General features: G+C 40.6%; 1 protein-coding gene across 5 annotated transcripts in view; it reads left to right on the forward strand.

The window, feature by feature from the left end:
- Positions 1-23373, forward strand: part of ebf1b (EBF transcription factor 1b) — a 171910-nt gene that overhangs the window by 88833 nt on the left and 59704 nt on the right. For all 5 annotated transcript variants that reach the window (XM_066645669.1, XM_066645671.1, XM_066645670.1 and 2 more), the window contains one exon: positions 23055-23136. In XM_066645669.1, coding sequence (XP_066501766.1) covers positions 23055-23136 — 82 coding nt within the window. The remainder of the gene's footprint in view (positions 1-23054; positions 23137-23373) is intronic.

Here is a 23373-nt window from a genome sequence, read left to right on the forward strand (position 1 = left end):
AAAAGCATACTTCAGGCAATCCTTTAAATAGTAGTATATATTGTGTATATTATGAAGTTAAAAAATGTCTTATCACCCGCATAATAGTAATAAATATTACCCAATTATATCGTAGTGATACAGAGCGTGGGAGGAGCAGAAAAGCTAACAGGGGAACACCCAGCATGCTTAGCGGTGGGGTTTTTGGTTAGTTCAGGGTTGATTTGTGGTTATTGAAGGAGTTTTAGTGTTGTCTGTGGGTTTTAGCGTGAGGGGATTTTGTATTTGTGTTGGTGTGTGTTGGACATGGTGTGCAGTCGTTTCCGCTGCTGGAATGTTAGTCACTCTCTATGAGTTTGGGGTGGAGGGAGGATAAATGTGTCCACCAGTTCTGCCATAAATGAAGGCCAAATTGCTGTTTGTAATCCTTTCTGCCTAGTGCCCTTGTAAGTGTGGTAAATAAAGGTTTCTAGCTACAGTAATTACCCCAGACTCCAGTGACATCACAATGTTATTATCATGCAGGAGTGTGCATTAATCACAAAAGGCATTTTAGAATTCATACTACCTGAATTTAAAAGTATGTTTGCGATTAGGCGGATCTCTGAAAAAAACAATGAGTGTACACTGTTACCTACATTTTGAGTAAATTCTAAAAAGAATTTTTTTTCAATGCATACACAGACTAGTGTTCTTTTGAATGAAATATTCTCTAGACTATTCTCTATTGTTGGCAGTTTAATTCAGTCAGATTTCTCACAGATGTTAAAGTAAAAGTGTGAATGCGTCTCATCTTATTTAGTTCCATATAATCCGGATATGGAAAAAAAAAACTCACTCAAGCTTTGCTTTTCTAACAGTTTCACGTGGTGACAGCCGCTTAATGTGTCATAACTGTAGGCTGCCACCATCTGTGTGTTTCTTTGCACGTTTAAAGATCATTACGCACATTTGTCAGGCATCGCCATTGAAAACACATGCTTCAAAATGAACTGTATAATTAACTAATCAACATTTTCCCTGTTTCTCTCTCTTTCTCTCTCTCTCTTTCTCTCTCCCCCTCTCTCTCTCCCTCATGCCCTGCGGGTCCACTTGACAATCCCGGCAAACAGGTAGGAAAACATTTGTACTAAGTGCGTTCGTGTGTATGTGTGTGTGTGTGCGTGTGTATGCTCAAGCATGGGGTTTTTAAAGCCATTGGAACAGAAACACTGTCCATGTGTTTAGAGGGAATTTCCTTTTCCGTGCTTCTGTTGTTTTTTGTTTGTTTGTATTTTCTCTATTCTGAATCACAATCTCTAGTCTCTAGTGGAGAAGTTCTAGAGTTATGTAGCCCCTCTGCATTAGTAGAATGAACTGTGACGTTCACAGTTTGTCACAGAAACTGTCAGCACATATTTTCCCTGTCCATCAGCTGCCACTGATTCAACTTGTACACAGTGACCACAGTTACTGTTAAAATGATTTGCACTTTCGTAGACTTTCAGTGTTGCAAAACTGATACATGTTTATGGATAGTTTACATGAAATGTGATACATCTCAATGCACCTAAAGTGACATGGTGGTTGTTTATCATAAGCCAAAGTAATATATTATCTCATGACCTCAATAAATTATTTCATAGGCACAATTAGATATATTTAGTTGTTGATATATTGTCTCAGATATAATTGCAGTAAATTGTATTATTATTATTGTAATATTTAATGCCACTAATATAATGATACTATAATAGCATAATAATGCAAAATCCAGGCTCAACACTGCAGAAAATGCACTATGCAACTTCCGGAGGAGAGCAGGAAACCACACCTCCTCCCTCTTCTCTCTTGGTGTCAGGATAGTGCTGTAAAGGTGAATTAACCTTACTTCACTGCAACAGCAACGGAGCCCAGGAGCAAAAACACCTAACCTTACTTAGAAAAAAAACACTATGTCACCTTAGGGGCTTCATACTGTCAAATTGTAAAAAGATTACTCTGAATACAGTGATTAAATGGGACCACTGAGGGATAATCCAAGCTTACGCTAGTTAGACATCCTAAACTACCCTTATAATGACAGGAGCACACACACAAACACACACACACACAGCTTTCTGTCTGCTTCGAATAAGGTCACATACAATCAGAACGGTGTGTCACTTTTACTTTCTTTATGGGTTTTCAATGACTCCTCCGGATTCCTGCAGAGGAGTGGGTAGGAGGGTTCAAGTGCCTGGCCCTGATTAATTGAAATACGACCGGCCTGGCTTTTTACATTAGACAGTGGTCCAGACCCTGCTCAGTCTCTGCAGGTTCATTAGTGACTGTAATCAATAATGCAGAGGGCCTTTCCTGGACTGGTCAGGGCTCGGGTGTACCCTTACTTCCCCGTCCCGTCCCCCCTCCAGCTCCCTAGAAGCCCACATGCCTGAAGCATCGGCCCATCATCCTGTTAATCAAATTACTCCTGAACCAAAATTGACAGTTTTCATTAATTATAAAGGATTATTCTAATTGCAATTCAAATTTATTCATTTAGAACAGACGGTGTTCAGTAATATTTCAGCGCATTTGCATATTAAATGGAGAGGGTCGGCCATTAGGCATGCTAATGTATGCATATTTCCTTATTTTGAATGGGGGTGCCATATGTGGCAGCCGTGCGCGAGGCAGGTGAAGAATCTCCAACGCGTTTAATTTGTTTGACAAACACGACGGGGGCAGCAACATGTCCTCTGGCACGCGCTCCCACCTCATCCTCTGTTTTTGGAGAGAGAGAGAGAGAGAGAGAGAAAGAGAGAGAGAAAGAGGGACTCCCGCATAGCGTCTGCTCCCATGAAAGCAGCACAGGTGATACTGAGACGGCGGAGGAAGCCTGTGTTTTCGCATGCCATACAGCTGCGACCAGTTTGCACACTTCATAGGTTTGGAACCTCTCATGTTCTCGGTCCCTTTTTCTTTCTCTCACGTAATTTCTGCATGTATCCCTTTTCAAAGGAGTGCACTGGTGTGCCGTAAGGGGTGTGTGTGTGTGTGTGTGCCGGGGGGTTTGTTTTGATGTGACTCTTCTACGCTCCCACATTCTCCACCTCTCTCCTTGTCTCTTTTTTTCTCTTCCTATTTAAGAGCCGTGATCTCGTCATTAGCAAACACGGCTGCGGTGAAATTGGCCGTTTGAAAACCCTTAAAACGTCCCGTTGAGCTGGCAGAATTTCAAGGTCGTTCGGCCCAGGCAGGAGAACGAGGAGAATGAAGGGGAAAAAATGAGAAAAGAGCAAAAACTCCCATTAAGCAATATGCTCGGTCCCCTGAGGTCACACCGCATAACATAAAGAACCTCCAGGGTACAGCATCCTGCCTGGAATATTTTACATGTGTACCTATTACCTCCATATCACATCTTACTGCTCCATTTACTTGCCAAAGATGATACGAATATAGGCAGGGGGCTTAGATTGTGTGTTTTTCCTGCTGCTTTGACTTTGCTATACATTCAGATTTGCCATCTATGATTACTGGATTAGGAGCACCTACCTTGTATCTACACTCATTGTCCATTTTATCAGACATTATTACACTTTCTTATACCTATCTCACCCTGTTCTTCAGTAGACAGGACCCCCATACGACCATCACTAAGCAGCTATGATTTGGGTGGTGGATCATTCTCAGTGCTGCAGTGACACTGAGTGATGTGGTGGTGGTGTGTTACTGTGTGTTACAGTGCTAGTATAAGTGGATCAGACACAGCAGGGCCTCCAGAGATTTTAAAGCCTGACTGAGAATTGTCCAGCAACCAAAAATTCCCTGCCAACAGAGTAGTAACAATAGAGATTCTGTTTCCCTATTACAGGTTAGTTAAGTATCACAATGATTTTGAAGCTGTAACATTAAGGTTAGAATACTACCTAGTGTAGTCCTTTAAGATGAAAAAGTGGTTGACATGTTTCATTGCACACACTTGAACACAAGCTTGTTTAATCTTAGTACTAAGTATTGTAGAAGAATCTGAGAATTTTTATTCCTACAGATTCATCAGTCTATTTTTCTCACCCACTTTTTATCTGGCATAAAATATATGTGTTGCAATTATCGGTTTGAAATATCTACAACATCTAAGCATCGGTCCGATGCCGATAATATTTAAAAAAAGAAATTGTCTGCCAATACTGATATAATTCTGATTTCATAGTGCATCACTACTTGTTATACCCATAAATGGGCGTCACACTGCAAAAACAAGTTCTGTTAGAGTACCTCTGCACTGAAAATAAAATGTCATCTAAAGATTATCGTGAGAGTGAAAAATCTACAGAATTTTAAATGATTAATGATAAAGCTGGTCTTTCTCTCTTCAAGATATTTGTGAGGGTGAATAAATGAAAACTCATTTGTTTATGACCACAGCTGATTGTTCCGTCACTGTAGAGGCAAAATTAATTTTATTAAAGAACAGTTATTTATAATGAACTCCCTTTTATAGCTATCCACAAATACTGTACAATATATTGTTAAAGAGAAAGCTTTTACTTGTGGTATTACTACATGAGGTAACCAAAAAAATAAAACTCTTGAATGTTAGTTGACAGTATCAAGTTAGTTTCCTTATTCATTTATACAATGCAATGTGCCAAATGTTTAGATGGCTAGCTCTTAATTTACTGATTGAACAAGTCACCTTGCCACTTTATTCAGTGATATATAGCAAAATTATATTTATACTCTGTTCAATTGCTTTCCATAATTCATACATAATCCTAATGTGATGTACGTGCTATGATTTGCTTCATTTTGTATTTTTAAAAACATATATATTAGCTTGCTACACTTCTTCTCATTCCACTTAATATTATCCCACCTTGCTGACCTGTTTTCTGTTTAGTGTCACAATTACACTTTCCCCCAATCAGTGCTTGGACCCCTGCATTGCTTTAATGAAGTCTAACTGCAGGTTATGTCACTGTGTGAGTAATGGCATCGCCTCTACCTGACCAGTCTCTCACACTCAGTCCTGACAGCTCCATTAGTCACTCTCAGTGCCAGAGACTATAGCCAGGCTTTGGTTTTACTGTGTGGAGGAGGGTGGGGATGGGGAGGAGGGGTAGTTCCAGTCACTACATGCCTGACAATTAGCCCCTCCACTGGGCTTGATGACTCCTGCTCAGCCCCCGGCAGGGCCAGTGCAAGCCCTGGAGACTGTCACATTGGCCCCTGTTCAAATTAATGAGGCGTGGACCAGAGGAACACCAAGTTCCGGTTTTCCTCACAGCCTTTTGTTGGCCTTTATTTATTGTCCATAGCTTATCTTAAGTCGCCTTGCTGTAAGGTTTCCATATATATAGTCTGCTTTTTTTGTGTTAGGTCATTGATTTGATGTGTTAAATATCACAAAAGAGATAAGAAACTGTATAAACAGATATATATGCATCCCATGAGAAAAAAAGAAAAAACGAAATAAGTCTAGGAACATAGACTATGTTCACATTACAAATCGTGACATTGCCTCTGTCACCAACAACAAAAACATCATATTTGTGAGATGAATCGTATGAAAACGAATAACTAGTGTTACACTCTATGTAGTGCGCTCACGCTGTACCTTATATGTATAAAAATGTTTATGTTCATATACAGTCTTTGTCTTGCTGTCAAACTAGGGCCCTGTCTGGGTTCACTAGTTTTAGTTTTGTACTCTGTCAAAAAACAAAAACAGATTTTAGTCACTTCAGCCTGGTAATGTGTACGAAGCCCTAGCTACAATTTAGCTGTAATTTAGGGGGTCCAAGCACTAACTCATAGGGCACTTCCTAGCTGAAACCATGAGGGCAGAGGACAGTCCATAAGAGGACAGAATATACTATTTGTTCTGAGAAATATTTAAAGATGGAGCATTACAGGACACAGACAATATTAGTAGAGAGCATGCATGAATACATTTTTCATGACTCTGGGATGTTGTGACTAAATAAAAGATTGGACCTGAAATAGACATGAGCTGATATCGAGGTGCTGAAGCCACTCTGGCTGAGACTCCTGCTGAGCAATGATGCTACCTTCAAGCCAAGTCCAAGCTCTTTCGAGGTAACCTGTATTGCATGATTTCTACATGCAGCTGATATAGGTTCATATATAAGGCACTAGGCCTGAGTACAAATCCAGAAAACACTCATTATTGTCTCTTTGTTAAGCAGCATTATCTTTATTTTAATGTTATACTATCACAATTACAATAAAATATATATAATATATCTAATATCTATAGATCGATTGTAGTTTAAATTTTCACTGATTAACTACTTCATCATTTGGCTGTCCATTGATAGTAAATGCAAGAACAGATAAAGCAAACAAGCCAGTTCCCAACTCCATCATGGTCAAGACTACTAGCCTGAGACAGAGTCTGCTGCCGAGTGGTACGATAAGCCCCCTTAGGCTAGACTTACCGTCTGGGAGCCTGTACTAGTCTATGTATTTTTGATGGCAACTCTGTCTCCCCTGGGGTTGGCCGTGGCTGTGCCGCTGGCACAAGACGCACAGCACCATCTATCACCTTCCACAGCCCAAAGGCACAGGGAAAGACGGGGAGAGCGGATGTTAGACAGAGGTAAAATTTATGGGCCTTCTCTTTCCTCGGGTTGAGATGTTAGTGAGAATGAGAGCTGTATATGTTTACTAATAGTCGTGAGAAGCAGATTTAAGTCATCTGTTTTCTGACCCTCTGATTATTGTCCTAGGCTCTCTTAAGGGTCACAGCCTCTGACCTGGAAGGTCAGAAGAGGCCTTGATTGGCATATCCAGAACAAGGCATTTCAGTTTGTTTTAGTTCTCATCAGATGTCGCCACCACTTTGAATACTTTCTTTTGATTAGTAATTCTCTCAAAGCATCCATACATCTACTATGGTGGTAGCATATATATATATATATATATATATATATATATATATATATATATATATATATATAAATCAGCTACACTGACCCCACAGGAGCACTCTGTAGTTCTAATTCCATAATAATTATAATTACAGACATATAATTACAGACTGTAGTCCATCTGTTTCTCTGCCTACTTTTTATTCTCATTTCACCCTCCCCTTCAATGGTCATGACCTGCACAGGACCACCACAGGGTAGGTATGATGTGGGTGGTGGATCATTCTCAGAAATGCAGTGACAATAACGGGTGGTGGTACGTTAGTGTGTGTTGTCCCAGCATTAGTGGATAAGACACAGCAGTGCGGCTCACATTTTTTAAAAACTGTGTCCACTCACTGTCCATTCTGTTAGACACACCTACCTCATTGGTCCACCTTGTAGCAGTAGTCAGAGACAGTGGCTTATCTGTTGCTGCACAGTTTGTGTTGGTCATCCTCTGGTCCTTCATCGCTGGACACAGGACGTCACCCACAGGACACTGTTGGCTGGATATTTTTGGTTGGTGGACTATTCTCAGTCTGGCAGTGACACTAAAGGGGTTGAAAACAGCACTGCTGTGTATTTTCCACTCATAACAGTGCAACAGATTTAATAATTATTTTTGAAAATGTATTTATTTATTTAGTTAGTTAGTTAGTAACTGCTTCATACTGTGCCAGTCCATCACGGGGCATCACACACTCAGACAAGCACGCACTCACACTACCAACTACCAACCTACCAACATTTGTGTCTGGACTATGGTTAGAAACCGGAGCACCTGGAGGAAAGCCATGTCAGCACAGGGAGAACACACTAAACTTCTCACAGGCAGGGACCCGAGGAGAAGATCCCATACAGGACCCTGAGACCCAGCAGCTGGGTGGCACTAACACTACATGCAGTGCCCCTATGCTGCCTACACATACTTTTGCTGTTAACTGAGGGCTGGAATAACTAGCAGGGTTCCAGCTAATAGAATAGTATTGACAAACTTGAAAAGTGATAGGTTTATAGATAAAATATAGATACAATTTTATCGTGTAATTTCTTCAAATCATTGCTGTCCAAAGAAAACAATTATCTATAAATTAGTAACTTTACAGGAGAAGGTAAAATTTTCAAAGGAAGTCAAGGTAAATGTTATTCCAAGTAATTTTAGAGCATTTTTTATTGGTTCATTCATCACTAAATATTTACACAATGTGAAGAAACGCTGCTGTGTTCAAATGATATAGTAAACTAAAAAAAAAAATAAAAAATAAAAAATAATTTATTAAAATGGAGATACATGACTTCTTTGGACAGCGATGAAATGCAGATAAACCTAAACCAAAAAAAAAACATCTTAGCAATAACACTTTTTTTAACACAGAATTTTCTGTTAAAACAACAAACAACACCACATTAACAACACCACATAAAACCAGGTTTAGGTGCAGTCTGAGTGGCATAGGTAAATGGTATAGGTAAAAGCAGCCTCAGAGTCTGTGTGGATATTGGAGGCAATGTAACTAACATAGAGCAAAGAGAGCTAACATAGTGATGTCACTGTGTGTGTGTGAGAGAAAGAGAGGGAGCTTGGCTGCTGGCCTTGTGTATTGTCGTGCTGGGTTGGGTGCAGATGTAGCAGCCTTTAGGCTGTGTAACATTAACCTCCATGCCTGGGTAGAGTTACCTATGCACACACAAATACACACACAGTCAAAGCGTGGATCACTACTTCTTCTAAAATCCCATGCTTCCCCCTGACCACACACACAATCCTGAGTGTGTATGTGTTTATCATTTTGCTAACAACTAGGTCTAAAAACTCTTTTCTTATATTTTATTACTAAAGCACTAGAAAAATGTGCTTCTTTTTGTCTGGGCCCACTGGATTACCTGCTTCATGAGGTACATCAGTGGCAGGACACATTGCCTTTAGTTGTGCAGGTAAGTAGTGGGGAGATGAAATGCATTCCTGGGCCCATTTTTCAACAAGATATATATGACACAAGCCACGACTTCCCCCCGAAGTAAATATTGTAAATAATAAAAGACCCTGAGGAGAGTCTCCGCTCTCGGCCATTTATAACACGCAGCAAACAAGAGGAAATCGCATGGACAGGGGGCCAAAATAAAGTGCCCCATTGTGTAATGAAGCATGGGTAAGGGATTAGATCATCACTAAGAAGCAAATTTTGCATATGCTCCAAGAGCTTTTTTATGCCTTGCTTGTTTTAGGATATTTGCACTGGCGTATATACGTAAAGTTATAGCAGACTATGATAATAATCTGCTATGAAAATGTACATCCTGTAGATGGCTATAAATTAATGGGACATTCTTCCAGTGAGCAAATGCTAACAGGATGAATGAGTAATGAATTATTTATCTATTTTTACTGGGAGAAAAAGTAGTTCATCGCTCTGCCTGTAATACTCAACCAGCGCTTGGCAGTAAGTGAAGTTAAATAGCTGTTCCTTGGCTTTTGTTTGGCATTGTAAAGTATTTATCTGTTCCTGGATGGGGTAATAGCTCATTCGTCTAGAGTGCTGGATGTTTTAAGCTGAGGCTGAACTGTTCTGCTGTTGTTGCACTATCCTGAGCATTTGTGGACAGTTTTAAGGTGAGGTGATCCTGTGCTATTTTTTTTTTTTCTGTATAGGTGCTGAAACAGCTGTGATTTTCAATGGTAATTTGAAAGTAGCAGCCTTTGTAGCTACTAGTTTAGTCGATAGATTTAAAACAAAACAAAACAAAACATTTTTTTTACATTTTTAACATAATTAATCACACTGTCTCTTCTTAAAACTGAATAGATATTTAAATGTAAAATTAAGAAATGTAATTTGAATGTCAACACACTGAAATACACTGGGTATTTATATTAGTATGGTCAATTGATTACATTTACAGTGCAGCTCATGGCTCAAAATAGGAGACAAATCAGGAGCTCTGTCTCTGTGTGCCTAAATAAACTGTAGTCTACATTCTGAACTCACTAGGAATGATGCTGTGTTTACATTGCTAGATAAAACAGATAAAACCTCTGTATGGCAGGAAGTTATGGCCAAATTTGGCAAATTACTAATTAGCATAAAAAACACAGTAAATTCCTGCATGCGTTAAAGTGTAATGATCCTTTAATTTTGACATCACTAGTAGCAATATTAAGGTTATGAGTATGGTATTTAAATTAGCACACAGCAACATTAAGTTACTTCCCTGTCCTTGTAGAATTCTTGGCCTAACCTCTTGGATAAGTGATACTTAGTTGTGGTGTTAATATCCTGTGTCTATTAGCACAATTCCAAAAGCAGCCCATCCACAGTAATTAAGCCAGACAGAAATGAAAAGGTGATGGCATCTCCGGAATAATGTGGATCTTTCACAAGATTCCAGGAGATAATAAGGAGCTTTTCTCTTATCCATTATCCACCCTAATCTCTAGCTGCTAATGAGCTAGCAAGTTAGATGGGGAAATCCGATGGCAGTTTGGTTCCACCAGATGTTCAGTGTGGAACGAGGAGAGAACCAAAGTCAGAAAAGGAGATGGTGGGATTAAAAGTGAAACAGATGGAGAAGGCATGTGAGATGAGGCGGTAGTTAGCTGCTGATGTTGAGCGAGGATTAGCATTGTTTCTGCTACTTGCTGCAACGGTACTTTAGCATGTTATAAACACAGACTGTGTGTGTGTGTGTGTGTGTGTGTGTGTGTGTGTGTGTGTTTTATATATTTCATATACCTGTGGTTTCAACAAATGGAGCCCGAGGAATATCTCTGAAGAAACGTGTGTTAGTTTTCACCTTTCTTGAAATGGCAGCCACTGCCTGCATTTGTCTTATACTTTGTTTCCACATATGCTGGTCAGCCAAAACATTAAAGTTACCATCATGTTTCTACACTGCCCAGTCGCCATACATGACCACCTTGTATTGACACAGATGGATTACAGAGTCTGTCTTCTGCATACATTGTTAGCCCCTTTTTGCCCCATTTTTCAATTGTCAAAATTGTTCAATTGTTTTCAACTTAGCAAGTATTTTTAGGTGTTGATTTCTTCTCAGTGCTCCAGTGACACAGATGTTTGAGTTGCATGTTAGTGTTAAAAAAATTGAGCAGAATCTTAGGCTAAAAACCATTCTAAAATAATTTCTCAGATATCAGGTATTCCATTATTTTGTGTAATGTCATTGTGCGATGTAGCTTTTGGAGGCATTAAAGCAACACTAGGTAGGATTTGTTGTATTTCCTGTAGCATGTAGTGTCGCAGTCACACATCTCTAGGGACCTGGAGGTTGTGGGTTCGAGTCCCACTCTGGGTGACTGTCTGTGAGGAGTTGTGAGGATGTGTTCTCCCTGTGTCCGCGTGGGTTTCCTCCGGGTGCTCCGGTTTCTTCCCACAGTCCAAAAACACATTTTGGTAGGTGGAGTGGCGACTCTAAAGTGTCCATAGGTGTGAGTAAATGTGTTAGTGTGTGTCCCCCTGTTAAGGATTAGTGCCCCATCCAGAGTGTGTTCCTGCTTCTCATCACCATTACTGTAAATATTCTAAATGGCAGATTTATGGAATGAAGCATAATGTTTTAGATATTGTAAACCAATTATCTTTAAAGTTTCAAGGTTACATTTTGTCAGGTTGAAAGATCCTAATAGAATGTCTACAGATGGTAAAGGTTGTGTCTTCTTTTCCCTTTTACACGATAGCACATCAGAATATCACCATCCCAGTTCAGTGAGGAACTGTCTTTTTATTTATCTGCATGAAAGACAGGACCAGACAGTTGGAAGCATGTGAAAGTGCTCTCTGTCAACACCAATACTCACGGTCCAGCCATGAATTATTTGTGAAGCTTGGTGAATCCGTTGCTTTCCTAACATCTCCTGATTCTGGAGGAATGCTGGAGATGCAGGCACATGTTCGTTCATCTAACTGTACACTAATATGTAACATATCTGTGGCTTTGATCTGGAGAATGAGCTGCTCAGTGCTTGTTTTCTCATAGCAGTGAAGCTGTGTTCAGGAGAGTGTAAGAGATCTGCTGACATGCAGAAAACCACTGATAGGCCTTAAGCATGAAACAGTTTTCTGTGTTACAGGCAGATAGGAATTACGTATATGTGGGGGATCTAATCTCATCGTTGGGTGTTTGTTAGATGTGTAAAGGTTTCAAAGGATATACTTGGGTTGTTTTTTCCCCCTCTTTATTATACACTTGTTTGTCCATGTTGCCAAACCTCTCTGACCTATTTAGCATTTTTGCATTCTTGTTGACTGAGTTGAGTTGGCTCTCTCTCTCTCTCTCTCTCTCTCTCTCTCTCTCTCTCTCCCCTCTGCTTGTGTCTTATAACATACCTCACTCCACCTCCCTTTAGAACACAGACAAAGAAAATGTGAGGATAAAGGCGGCACGTGCAAAGAAGGAAAACAAAAGTAGTAAATCTGCCAGACCCTGAGGTATAGCCCCCCCATTGCACTGCTAACTGTTAATCAGTCTGACCTAAGAGTGAGTGTGTGTGTGTGTGTGTGTGGGTGGGTGTGTTATGTGTGTGTGGGTGCATGTGTGTGTTAGAGGGGCTAATGATCCCACAGCTAGCCCACCATACCAGCCCCCTCGCGACCCCCTGAGCTAGCCCCCGAAATCAATCTCTCTCTCATGAATTATTGAGTTGTTTGCCTTCAGCCCTCTACAACAGACACCAGAGGAGCCCTTCCCTTTCCTCTTGCTCCATGCTCCATTTCTGGGTCTGCCTTTTGGCTTTCTTTCACTTATTCGCCTGCTTCTCAGCCAAGATCTATCACTCTTTAAGAAGGACAGGCACAGGGGTCACGTCATGTCCCTTACCACACCAAGGAGTGGACAGTGCTTTCAGTCTTGCTCGTGAGATTACTTTCTTTCAGCTAGTGCCACCAGTTGTGGGAAAGGTTCCCAGTTTATCGTCCTAAAAGACCTATTAAAGGATGCACCAATTTGCAGTCTGATAACAGAGGAATGATAAGAACAACCAGGAACGAACCCCTCGATTAGGCAGAAGCCTCTCATTTCTTTGTTTCATGTGTTAAATCATCTCTTACTATAAAATAAGCTGGCGAAGTCTAAGACAGGTTCAAAATATAATGATGGGGCATGAATGAATTTTAAGCCCTACTGGGATGGGATTAGTTTTCCCTGAGGAACTGGCATAAAGTAATTATAACTGGAGCATCTCAGTAATTTTAGTCCCATCCTAATACACCGTTTCAGTATTGATTTTTTTTTGGAGTACACACTCTCGTCTCAGAAAACATTCTAATTCTAGAACCTTTATCTACTGTAAAACAACCAGTAAAAATAACCCAATGCTGTATTCATCTTTTGTGAATTGATATGTGGGTGAATATTGTGTGGTAAAGGAGTGGTTTGTGGGATTTTCTCAGCAGTAGAGGCCCTGGAGGAGGTGTTTAGTGATGAACAGCGCAAATCAGAGTCGTTAAAGTACGTGGTGAACCTCAGGCGTTGAACGACACACCATGTTCAAATCCACAAGACGACAAAAAGGACCACACTGATGAGGGACAACCACAGATTTTAGGCCCAGCAGCTGCCTAAAGATGTGTAATGAACTTTTAAATGAACAATAACCCACTCATTAAGATATCACCATTAAACAGATAATAATAGCAGTGATGAATAGAAGTGTGAAGAATTAAGAGCGAGTAAGGTTTAACGCCATCATCTCTCCTATTATCTGTTATTGAAATACTAAAAGATAAGCTCATTGAGGCCTGAATATTTTTGTTGGTGGGCGGTTTTCAGAACAGTAGTGACCTTCTAAAAATTCCAGTAGCTCTACTTTGTCTGACCCACACTGTGGAAAACATGAACAAAAACACTGTAATATCGTTTCAGTGTCAGTAGTCACTCACATCTTTGTTATTTACACCAAAATTGGTTATTCGGTGTGAATCCATCAGAAACCTGACTGGTGTCCTGTGGTAGACTGAATTACCCCAGCTCAGCACATCTCAATAGGGCTTAATTCACCTAAGCTAAATCAGCCAGTGGAACAACCAGTTTGTGTAAACCTTTGCTGTTGTTAATTAGTAGATTATAGAGACTTGCAATGATGAGTAAATGTGAGCCTAGCATTAGATTTCTTGCTAGTAGAGTGTTGTGTGTTCATCCTCTCAACTGAACTCAACACGAGCTCAGTTCAGAATATCTGCTATCTCTAATGTGCTGAAAACAAGGGTAATGCCCACTTTTAGCTGTACCTTGATGCTAAAAAGCTAAGTTAACTTAAAAATTTATTGAATGTAATGAAATAATGAGTTCTTGTTTGTCAAGTATTTTAACATTTTTCAAAATTTTCTAGGTTCAATATTTTCTATGTTAGAATGATGTGTTATCAGCCTTGGTCTCAGACTGACTCGACTAAGCAGATGATTGTCAAAAAAAAAAAAGCCCATAGCTTCTTTTTAACATCTTTTTACAAAGTGGTATCTCATTGACACTAGTCTTAAACAGGGGGTGAAAGTGAGTTAAAGCAAACTGCTGCAGATAAACCAGGCGCTTGTTTCACTACAGCATTTTAAACATACAACTTTAAGCCACATTTGGAGTGCTGGCAGGTATGGATTCCCATAAATCTCACTAAATGCAAAATGAAAGCATCACTAGTCTTTTTCCACCTTAAAAGTTCAAAAGTTTCAATATCATTGTGAAGCTTCACTGACCTGTACTAGGGAGAATAGGGCCTCTGTTGTTGCTACCCCAGACTCCAGGAACTGCACTGTGTAACTTGTGGAGGAGGGTAGGAAAGCACCCCCCGCACTTCCTCCCCTCTCCCTCTTGACTTCAGGACTGTGCTGTAAAAGTGAATTATATCCTGCAACTGCAACCTATTGTTACTTTAAAGCCAAATCAGCTGTTTTTTGTTGTTGTTTTTGTTGTTAATGTTTATTTATTTCCTCAATGACATGTTCTGCCATAAGGTTGGAATCTGTTATGTATAATGTAATAAAATAAAATATCATTATACAAATAATGTAGGCGGCACGATGGTAGTGTCGCAGTCACACAGCTCCAGGGGCCTGGAGGTTGTGGGTTTGAGTCCCGCTCCGGGTGACTGTCTGTGAGGAGTTTGGTGTGTTCTCCCTGTGTCTGTGTGGGTTTCCTCCGGGTGCTCCGGTTTCCTCCCATGGTCCAAAAAACACACGTTGGTAGGTGGAATGGCGACTCAAAAAGTGCCCATAGGTGTGTGTGTGTGTGTGTGTCGCCCTGTGAAGCACTGACGCCCCTTCATTGTGTGTTCCTGCCTTGCACTCAGTGATTCCGGGTAGGCTCCGGACCCACCGAGACCCTGAACTGGATAAGCGATTACAGACAATGAAAGAATGAATGAATAAATATAAATCATATGAATTCCCTGCTCTATATTTTTAGTCAGGGTTTTGACAGTCTGTGTTGGCGATTGCTGACTATGTGCCACAATATTAGGTACAGCTCCCAAACTGTTATTGAACAACAAAAATGGCTTTAAAATATGGTCCTGAAAACAGTTTATTGTGTTTGATAGAACTGTTGTTGCATATTTCTTTCATAGAACCTCTGTAAAATAGTTCCACCTGAATGCCAAAATGCATTTGGAGCTTCTTTTAAGTGTGTACATGCCATAATACCGCTGGTAATATTTCCACTGCACCCAGTAGCTCATAAATCTCATTATTATAATGTATATAATTCAGGTGAATGCATTTTTGGGATGATTTCCATATCTCCAGGGTCTCTGTGTTTTGACTGACAGGTCTGTGCTGCTACACTGGGACGATCAATTACCACTGCTGCATATGAAGTGTTGCTTATGTAAAATAATACTCCCCTGTGTTAGTTCTCTCTCTCTCTCTCTCTCTCTCTCTCTCTCTCTCTCTCTCTCTCTCTCTCTCTCTCTCTCTCTTTTTCTGTCTCTCTCTAAGCAGCAGTCTCCCTACATTGCTGGAAGAAGCAGAAGCTCATATTCTTTCTGTTCAGCTCTTTCGACCTCAATTCGACTCCATCATTATAAATGTTGTAGCAGCTTTAGGATGATGTTAGATTTGGTAATATCAGCTCACCCTTGCTCAGTCACTGTGTAATGACAGAAGAATCGAAAAGGTTAATTAAGGATGACATAACCTTTCACAATGCAGGTCACTATTCCCGACCTCTTTAGCTCGTCATCCTATTGATCAGAGTTGAGAGAGCTTTTGAGTATGTTCTGAAGTAAAAAGGAAAGGATGAATGCCCACCAATAGTCAATATTGTTACTTTATTGCTGCTACCATTGCTGAAAACAAAGTGTCTACCCCCTCGCTCTCCTGACCTCCCACACAAAGAAAGCTCCATCCAGTAGTTAGACTTGTTTGGTTTTGACTGGCTTATGGGCGATATGACAGTGAAATGTAATCACAAAAAAAAGAAAAAAACAATTTTATAAAATGTTGAGGGTGTTTCCTCACAATTTGCTAGCTCTCCAGTCTGTTTGCACTGTTTGCGTGCTCTTAACATGTCCAATGTGTTAACGAAGCCCCAGCGTCTGTAAATGGCTACAGAAAAACACACTGTCTTGGTCCAGTATGCTAGGCTTTCTCTCTCTCTCTCTCTCTCTCTCTCTCTCTCTCTCTCTCTCTCTCTCTCTCTCTCTCTCTCTCTCTCTCCCGGCTTAGAGCAGGGCAAAGTTATCTGGAAGTGTTTAGACAACAGAGAGAACACCAAATGTTGAAAAGCATGATCTCAGATGAAGATATTGCTCTATTTCTCCTCCATTAGTGGGTAATATTGACTTATTTTTTTAGTTTGGATTACTTAAAGTGGAACAAACAACAGTCATTTTTTTCCCCCTACATATCGTTCCACCTTAGCCAGAGCTTCAGAATGTAAACAAACCAGTGGGAATAGAGTTTCCCCACCATAGTAGACATCCCCTTTAAGAAGGCAAACATTGGTAGCAAGGTTCTAAACATACAAATGGGTTTAGTACAGACTGTAAATAATCATCAGTCATGTTAAACCTTCACATGTACAACTGCAACAAAAATGCCCTTGTCATTTTGTACCAGACTTGTCAGTTGAAGTAGTCAGTTGAAATAACATGTGAACCAGTAAGCATGCTTGCTAAAGGACCAATTTGTATTATGTTTACCTTAAAATAACAGCTTCAAATTACAGCTTCAAAATTGTTGGGATTCTTTACTGACCTGTAATAGGGAGAATTTAGCCTCTGACATTATTACTCCAGGCTGAGCACTGCAGAAATCGCAATGTGTATCTTTTAGAGGACAGTACACACCAAGCCCAGATACACATACAACACCCAAATTAACAAACACCACAAAGCAACCACAAACCCCCCCCCCCCCCCCACACACACACACCACCACCACAAAACCCCAAAATAACAAACAGGGGTAAGACAGGGTGCACACTTGGAGATCAGCTGCAAGCCCCCAGCCCCTCAGGAATTCCCATGCCCTGACAATACAGTTCAGGATTAATTATAATTTTATTTACATCACATACAGAGAATGCTTTTATTCACAGTGTTAATCACGTTAGGCTGCAGTGTTAGGAATCTTGCCCAAGGACTTTTATTGGTAGCATGGCGTTCCTACCTACTCTGTCCTGTAGAGGGCAGCATTGTAAGCAAGCAGCTATCAACACTCAGCCGCAATAATTATAATTAGTTAGTTTGTGTGTATTTGTCACTGCTGCTTTACTGTAGTAATTTACCAGCAAACACATGTTGTTAAAGTGCTTGATAAATTGCATTTTTAGTGTCACTGCAATATGAATATGTGTGATAAACACATCACAAATCTTCCGGAAACTTAATGAGTAATTCAATTCATAGTATTTACATGTGGTGGGGAAGCATATGGGCTGGAACCCATAGTATTTTTAAAATGTATATTTAATTTAGCCATAACATATTGAACAATGGCATTGTGCGTCACAGATATTCCTAATACCTTGCAGGCCAGGGGCATATACGTGAACCTGCAGAGAGGGGAGGCTCTGATGTGGGGGGGTGTTTACCTGCACCCCAACCTCAGTAAACTGCCTGGTGAAAGAGAGATGATACGAGGTTGCTGAGAATGGCAGGATAACAGAGGAGAGAGAGTGTGAGGGAGCCCTATCTGAGAAAGAGTATAAAGAGAAAGTGTTGGGACCCTCACTCTCTTACCTCTCTCCCTCTCTCTCTCTCCCTCTGATTCACTTGGAGGTATGCGTTAGCCCTCATAAAATATTAATGTTGGTTGTGCTCAGAGCCATAATTGCCATCTCAGCCTTTGAATAATTTATGGGTGCTGTACTGTTCACTCGGGCTCGTTTACTGGCGCGGTGGCCAACGCCACGCCGGAGAGTATGGCAAAGGCAGTAATGGCCGCTGTTTTGCATTTAGTAACCAAATGAGATTACCTCATAAAAATGCCTTTCTCAGGCTTGCTGTCCTTCTATTCTCACTCTCTCTCAAAATAGGCAAATCTCACTCCTGCTTCTTCTTGATCAGTGGTCAGAGCTTGGCAAATTAGAATATGTTAATGACACACACTGCTGAAGCGAAGGGCAGGAAAGTTTTAGTGGAGAGCTGAGCTCGAGTTTTCGGATGTTCCTGTCGGCGGGCGAAGCTAGAATCGGGACAGGATTTGATTCATGTCGTTCACAAATCATTTTTTGATATGCGGCTGCCCTCACCTGTTATATTTGTGTGCATTTACGTGTGTGTGGGACTCTGTAGCTTCACTTGTTTCCTGGAGTCTGTTGACTGATGGCCAGATGTGACCTTCAGACATGTAGGTCAAAGGTCGCATTGTCCGAGACCCATGTTACCCCCACCCACAGAGAACCCCGCCAAATTTACAAGACACCTTATACCTCTCATGCGGTTTCAACCATGCATGGACTGCAGTTTGGGGGCGGGACTTCTACACAGAGTTGAATACAGAGTTATACACTTTACAAATTATATATTAATGAGAAAATCAGTTTTAGGGTAAAGACTTTCCAAATCAGATCTGGACCACGTTCTCCTGTGGGCCTACTTTGGGAATGTTTATAATTCATAGTCATGTGGTTATAAAAATGAAAGTTATAATGAATATCACAGGCTTTTCTTCCCCACTTCCAGAGTTCAGCTTTTAGCTGCTTAAGTTGCATTTTCTGCAAATTCACTGCAAAATCTGAGAGTGAGTCCAGTGCATTATGTGTACAAAGAAGTTTTAAAGTTTTGTTGTGTAAGGTATAATATAAAATAGAAATTCAAAGAAGACAGAAATTCTCCTGCTCTTTTGTCATTTTATGGTAACTTTTGCAGTTTATTTTCATTTTATTGACAAATAAATAACCCTGTGAGGAGTTTGGTGTGTTCTCCCAGTGTCCGCGTGGGTTTCCTCTCACGGTCCAAAAACACACGTTGGTAGGTGGATTGACGACTCAGTCAGTGTGTGAATGAAAGTGTGTGTGTGTGTGTGTGTGTGTGTGTGTGTGTGTTTCTGCCTTGCGCCCAATGATTCCGGGTAGGCTCCGGACTCACCACGACATGAACTGGATAAGCGGGTACAGGCAATGAATGAATGAATTAATGAAAATAAATAACCAAAAATGAAACTAGTTTTCTAGAATAATTTATGTGCATTCATTGAGTTATTATTTTTAATAGAATCAATTTTTTTAATACCACACAACAATGACAAAAGAGACAGAATATTACAATTATACATTAAACAAAAACACTGTGAAACTTATTTGTACACCTAATATTAATGACTGCAGGATCAGGACGATGAAATGACTGGTGTTATCAGTCAGCTGATTGGATCATCTGATACTGAGGTTCCTCTTCATAAGAGTTTCACTGGAAACCTTTGTTCACTTGTTTTTGACATTGTCACCATGTATGGGCTGATATTGTCTGGTTTGTGTGTTAGTATAAACAAGTGCAGATTTATCCACAGTGAATGACAAACAAACTGTACATCGTCTTTTTTCATGAAACTTTTTACAACATTAAAACAAGTAAAATTATAGCGCACTTGACGAATCAGCTTCACTGTATTAAATCAAGCTCTGCCCACTGCAACTCATTTACATATCATTTACATACACCCCACCCAAATTCATGCATATATTTTGTTAATGAGCTTATAAAATGTGGGATTTAGAGGCATGGGATCTAGTGGCTTTGTCATAGGTGCAGTTTGTGTAGTGAAATACTGTGTATTAAAATAAGGCTCATGGACCATTGCTTAAAGTTAAAGGTGATATTCCCAATTTTAATCAAAAACTTGTTTTATTATATTCTGAGGAGATTTCCTCACCATTTGCTAGCTCTCCAGTCTGTTTGTGTGCTGGAAACTGGTCTAATGTGTTTATGAAGCGCCAGTGTCTGTAAATGTCTAAAAAAATGGTCTCAGTCCGGTATGCTAGGCTTTCTCTCACTGCTCCAGCAGTAAAATGGCATTCTGATCATTTTTAGACAATGAGAGACCCCCAAATGTTAAAAAGCATGAACCAAGATGAGAATATTGCTCCATAGGTGAGTAATACATTATTTATTTTTGCTGTAGATGGAAATGAAAATCTACATTCAGGAGAGTGCTAACTGTATGAAAGGAAACAATGATATTGAATGATACCCTGTGGTAATTCAAACAGTGAATAAAAACTACAGACAAGTTAAACTTCAACCACTTATACTTTTTTCTCCTCAAATATATCATTCCACCATAAAAGCCTTGGAGCTTCTGAACGTAAGCAAACCAGAGAGAACAGTATTTCCACACAATCGTAGATGGTGCCTTTAAGGAGGGGATTTTCTGAATCCTTGCCTCCAGGAGTTGTCCTGGCCTCCTACTTTCGTTGCTCTGTCCTGTCTTGTGTTTGTCATCAGTCCGCTGTGTAAGGTCTGTGTGTTTCGACCGATAATCTGTAGTGCTGTTGAAAGGTCAGTGGTGGAACTACATGAACACATGTAGAGGCCCCCACCCACCCCCATCCACCCCACTCCACGCTGTCACTGTAATAATTGCCCTTTTTAATTGGAGTGCCCTTAACTGAAGATACGCGAACGCTGCCCTATCAATTATGAAAGCATAAGGTGGCCGTCTGTATATACGTGTGTGTGTGTGTGTGTGTGTGTGTGGTGGGCAGGGGGTTGGGGTAAAGGGGGTGCTTTTTTATGCTTCTAGACCTTCCCCAGCCATAATCACCATGTCACTTAATGTGAACGACAGCGACGAAGAGAGAGGTGGGTGTAAGAAAGGAGTAATATTTCAGCAACAAATCCAAGTAGTATAGTATCACTATATAAGGAGTGAGGAGCTGTTTGAATTTCAGTCAGAGACAGGCACACTGAGCGTCATCGGCATTTTTCGAAAAGTTTCGTTCTGGCCGTAAACACGACACCAGTGACAACGGGCTTTTCATAAATTTCCACTTTGGAGAGCATTTTCAAAAACCTCTGTTTTTAATGACCGTGTGGACAGGAGGCCAAAACACAGACAAAATCAGTGGACACAGGACGTCACCCACAGAATGCTGTTGGCAGGATGTTTTTAGTTAGCTGACTTTTCTCAGTCTAACATTAATGGGTTTAAAAACTCAGACACACACACACACACACACACACACAATCTCTGTGATTGTGCGTCTGTTCAGGAGGCTGCCAGTTGCAGCAGCTGGTATTTTGCTGTTGCAGCTTTAATGTCCATCTGTGAGTGAAAGAAAATTGTCTTATTGGTCAGTCATGTTTTTGTTTTTTTGTTTTTTTTTCTGCTTTAGTGGAGCTGTGTGAAAGGAGGGTGGGGTTTCATTATGAGTTTAGGTCATGGAACTGCTAGAGCACAAAATTTCCTTCCTATCTATCTTTTCTTTTTTCTCTTTCCACCTCTTTCTCCTTTCACTCTCTCTATTACTTTCCTCTCTCTCTCTCTCTCTCTCTCTCTCTCTCTCTCTCTCTCTCTCTCTTTTCCTCACTCTTTTCTTCCTTTTCTGGTTCCATTTTTGTGCCTGATATCCCTTCACATTTCTCTTTTTCTTTCACCTTCTCTTCTTTTTCCTTCCTCGCTTTCTTTCCTCTCTCTCTCTCTCTCTCTCTCTCTCTCTCTCTCTCTCTCTCTCTCTCTGAGGTCAGGACTGTTATGTGCTTTTGGATTTTAAGTGGATGATGCGGGTGGATATCATGTTTTACAATTTATGAATCTGAAAGATGTTGAAAAGATTATGACGGGGCAATAGTTGCAATATTTTTTCTAATGACTTAACTTTTACTGATTTATTATAATTATTATTATTATTTTTATTTTTATTTTTGGCCGGCATGGGGTCGCAGCAGTTACTGGCACAGTCACACAGCTCCAGGGACCTGGAGGTTGTGGGTTCGATTCCCGCTCCGGGTGACTGTCTGTGAGGAGTTGGTGTGTTCTCCCTGTGTCCGCGTGGGTTTCCTCCGGGTGCTCTGGTTTCCTCCCACAGTCCAAAAACACACGTTGGTAGGTGGATTGGTGACTCAAAAGTGTCCGTAGGTGTGAGAGAATGTGTGTTTGTGCCCTGTGAAGGACTGGCGCCCCCAGGGTGTATTCCCGCCTTGCACCCAGTGATTCCGGGTAGACTCCAAACTCACCACGACCCTGAACTGGATAAGTGGTTACAGATAATGAATGAATGATATATCATTATTTTCATGTGAGTCAATGTTGACTGGCAGTGTGTGAGCTGATGGTATTAAAAAAGTTCAGTTTAACTCGTAGCTCTCTCTCTCTCTCTCTCTCTCTCTCTCTCTCTCTCTCTCTCTCTCTCTCTCTTTTTTTTTTTCCCTCTCTATTTCCTTTTATGTTTCCACTTTATGTGTCTCTCTTTGCTTCTTCACTTTCCTATCTTCTCTTCTGTCTCTCTCTGTCTGTCTGTGAGTTGTCCAACTTGTCTTTCTCCGTGTGACAGATGGACTCACTGCACATTTCAGTGTCTGTGCGGTTAGCTCACACTGGTCAGGAAAGGCTGAAGCTAAAACATGGACTTGTTTTGAAACAAACAGGATCATTTGAGAAAGAGAGCGAGTTCCTGTCCCCGCCCTGTTGTGATGAATGCCCTGTGTATTGTGTGTCACCGCTTCAAAAGCTTTTGTCCGGCTCTTTTTCTCGTTCTGACCTTTCTTTTCTCTCCCTCCTCCAGGTTCTTCCTCAAGTTCTTCCTGAAATGCAACCAGAACTGTCTGAAGAATGCAGGGAACCCGCGGGACATGCGGCGCTTTCAGGTAAAACCACTGGGCCTCTCTTTCTCCCTCTCTCTGTTCATCCCTCTGTCCATCCATCCATTAATTAAAAACATTAAAGCAACAGTAGGTAGTATTTTTACCTTAAAATTACATCTTCAAAATCATTGTGATGTTCCACTGAGCTGTAGTAAAGTAAACAGAGCCTGTTTCTGCTACTCTGAGCTTAGCACTGCAGGAACTGACTTCTGGAATCTAACATTTGGAGGAGGGTAGGAT

This window comes from Hoplias malabaricus, chromosome 15, assembly GCF_029633855.1.
Source record: "Hoplias malabaricus isolate fHopMal1 chromosome 15, fHopMal1.hap1, whole genome shotgun sequence".
NCBI classification, from domain to species: domain Eukaryota; kingdom Metazoa; phylum Chordata; class Actinopteri; order Characiformes; family Erythrinidae; genus Hoplias; species Hoplias malabaricus.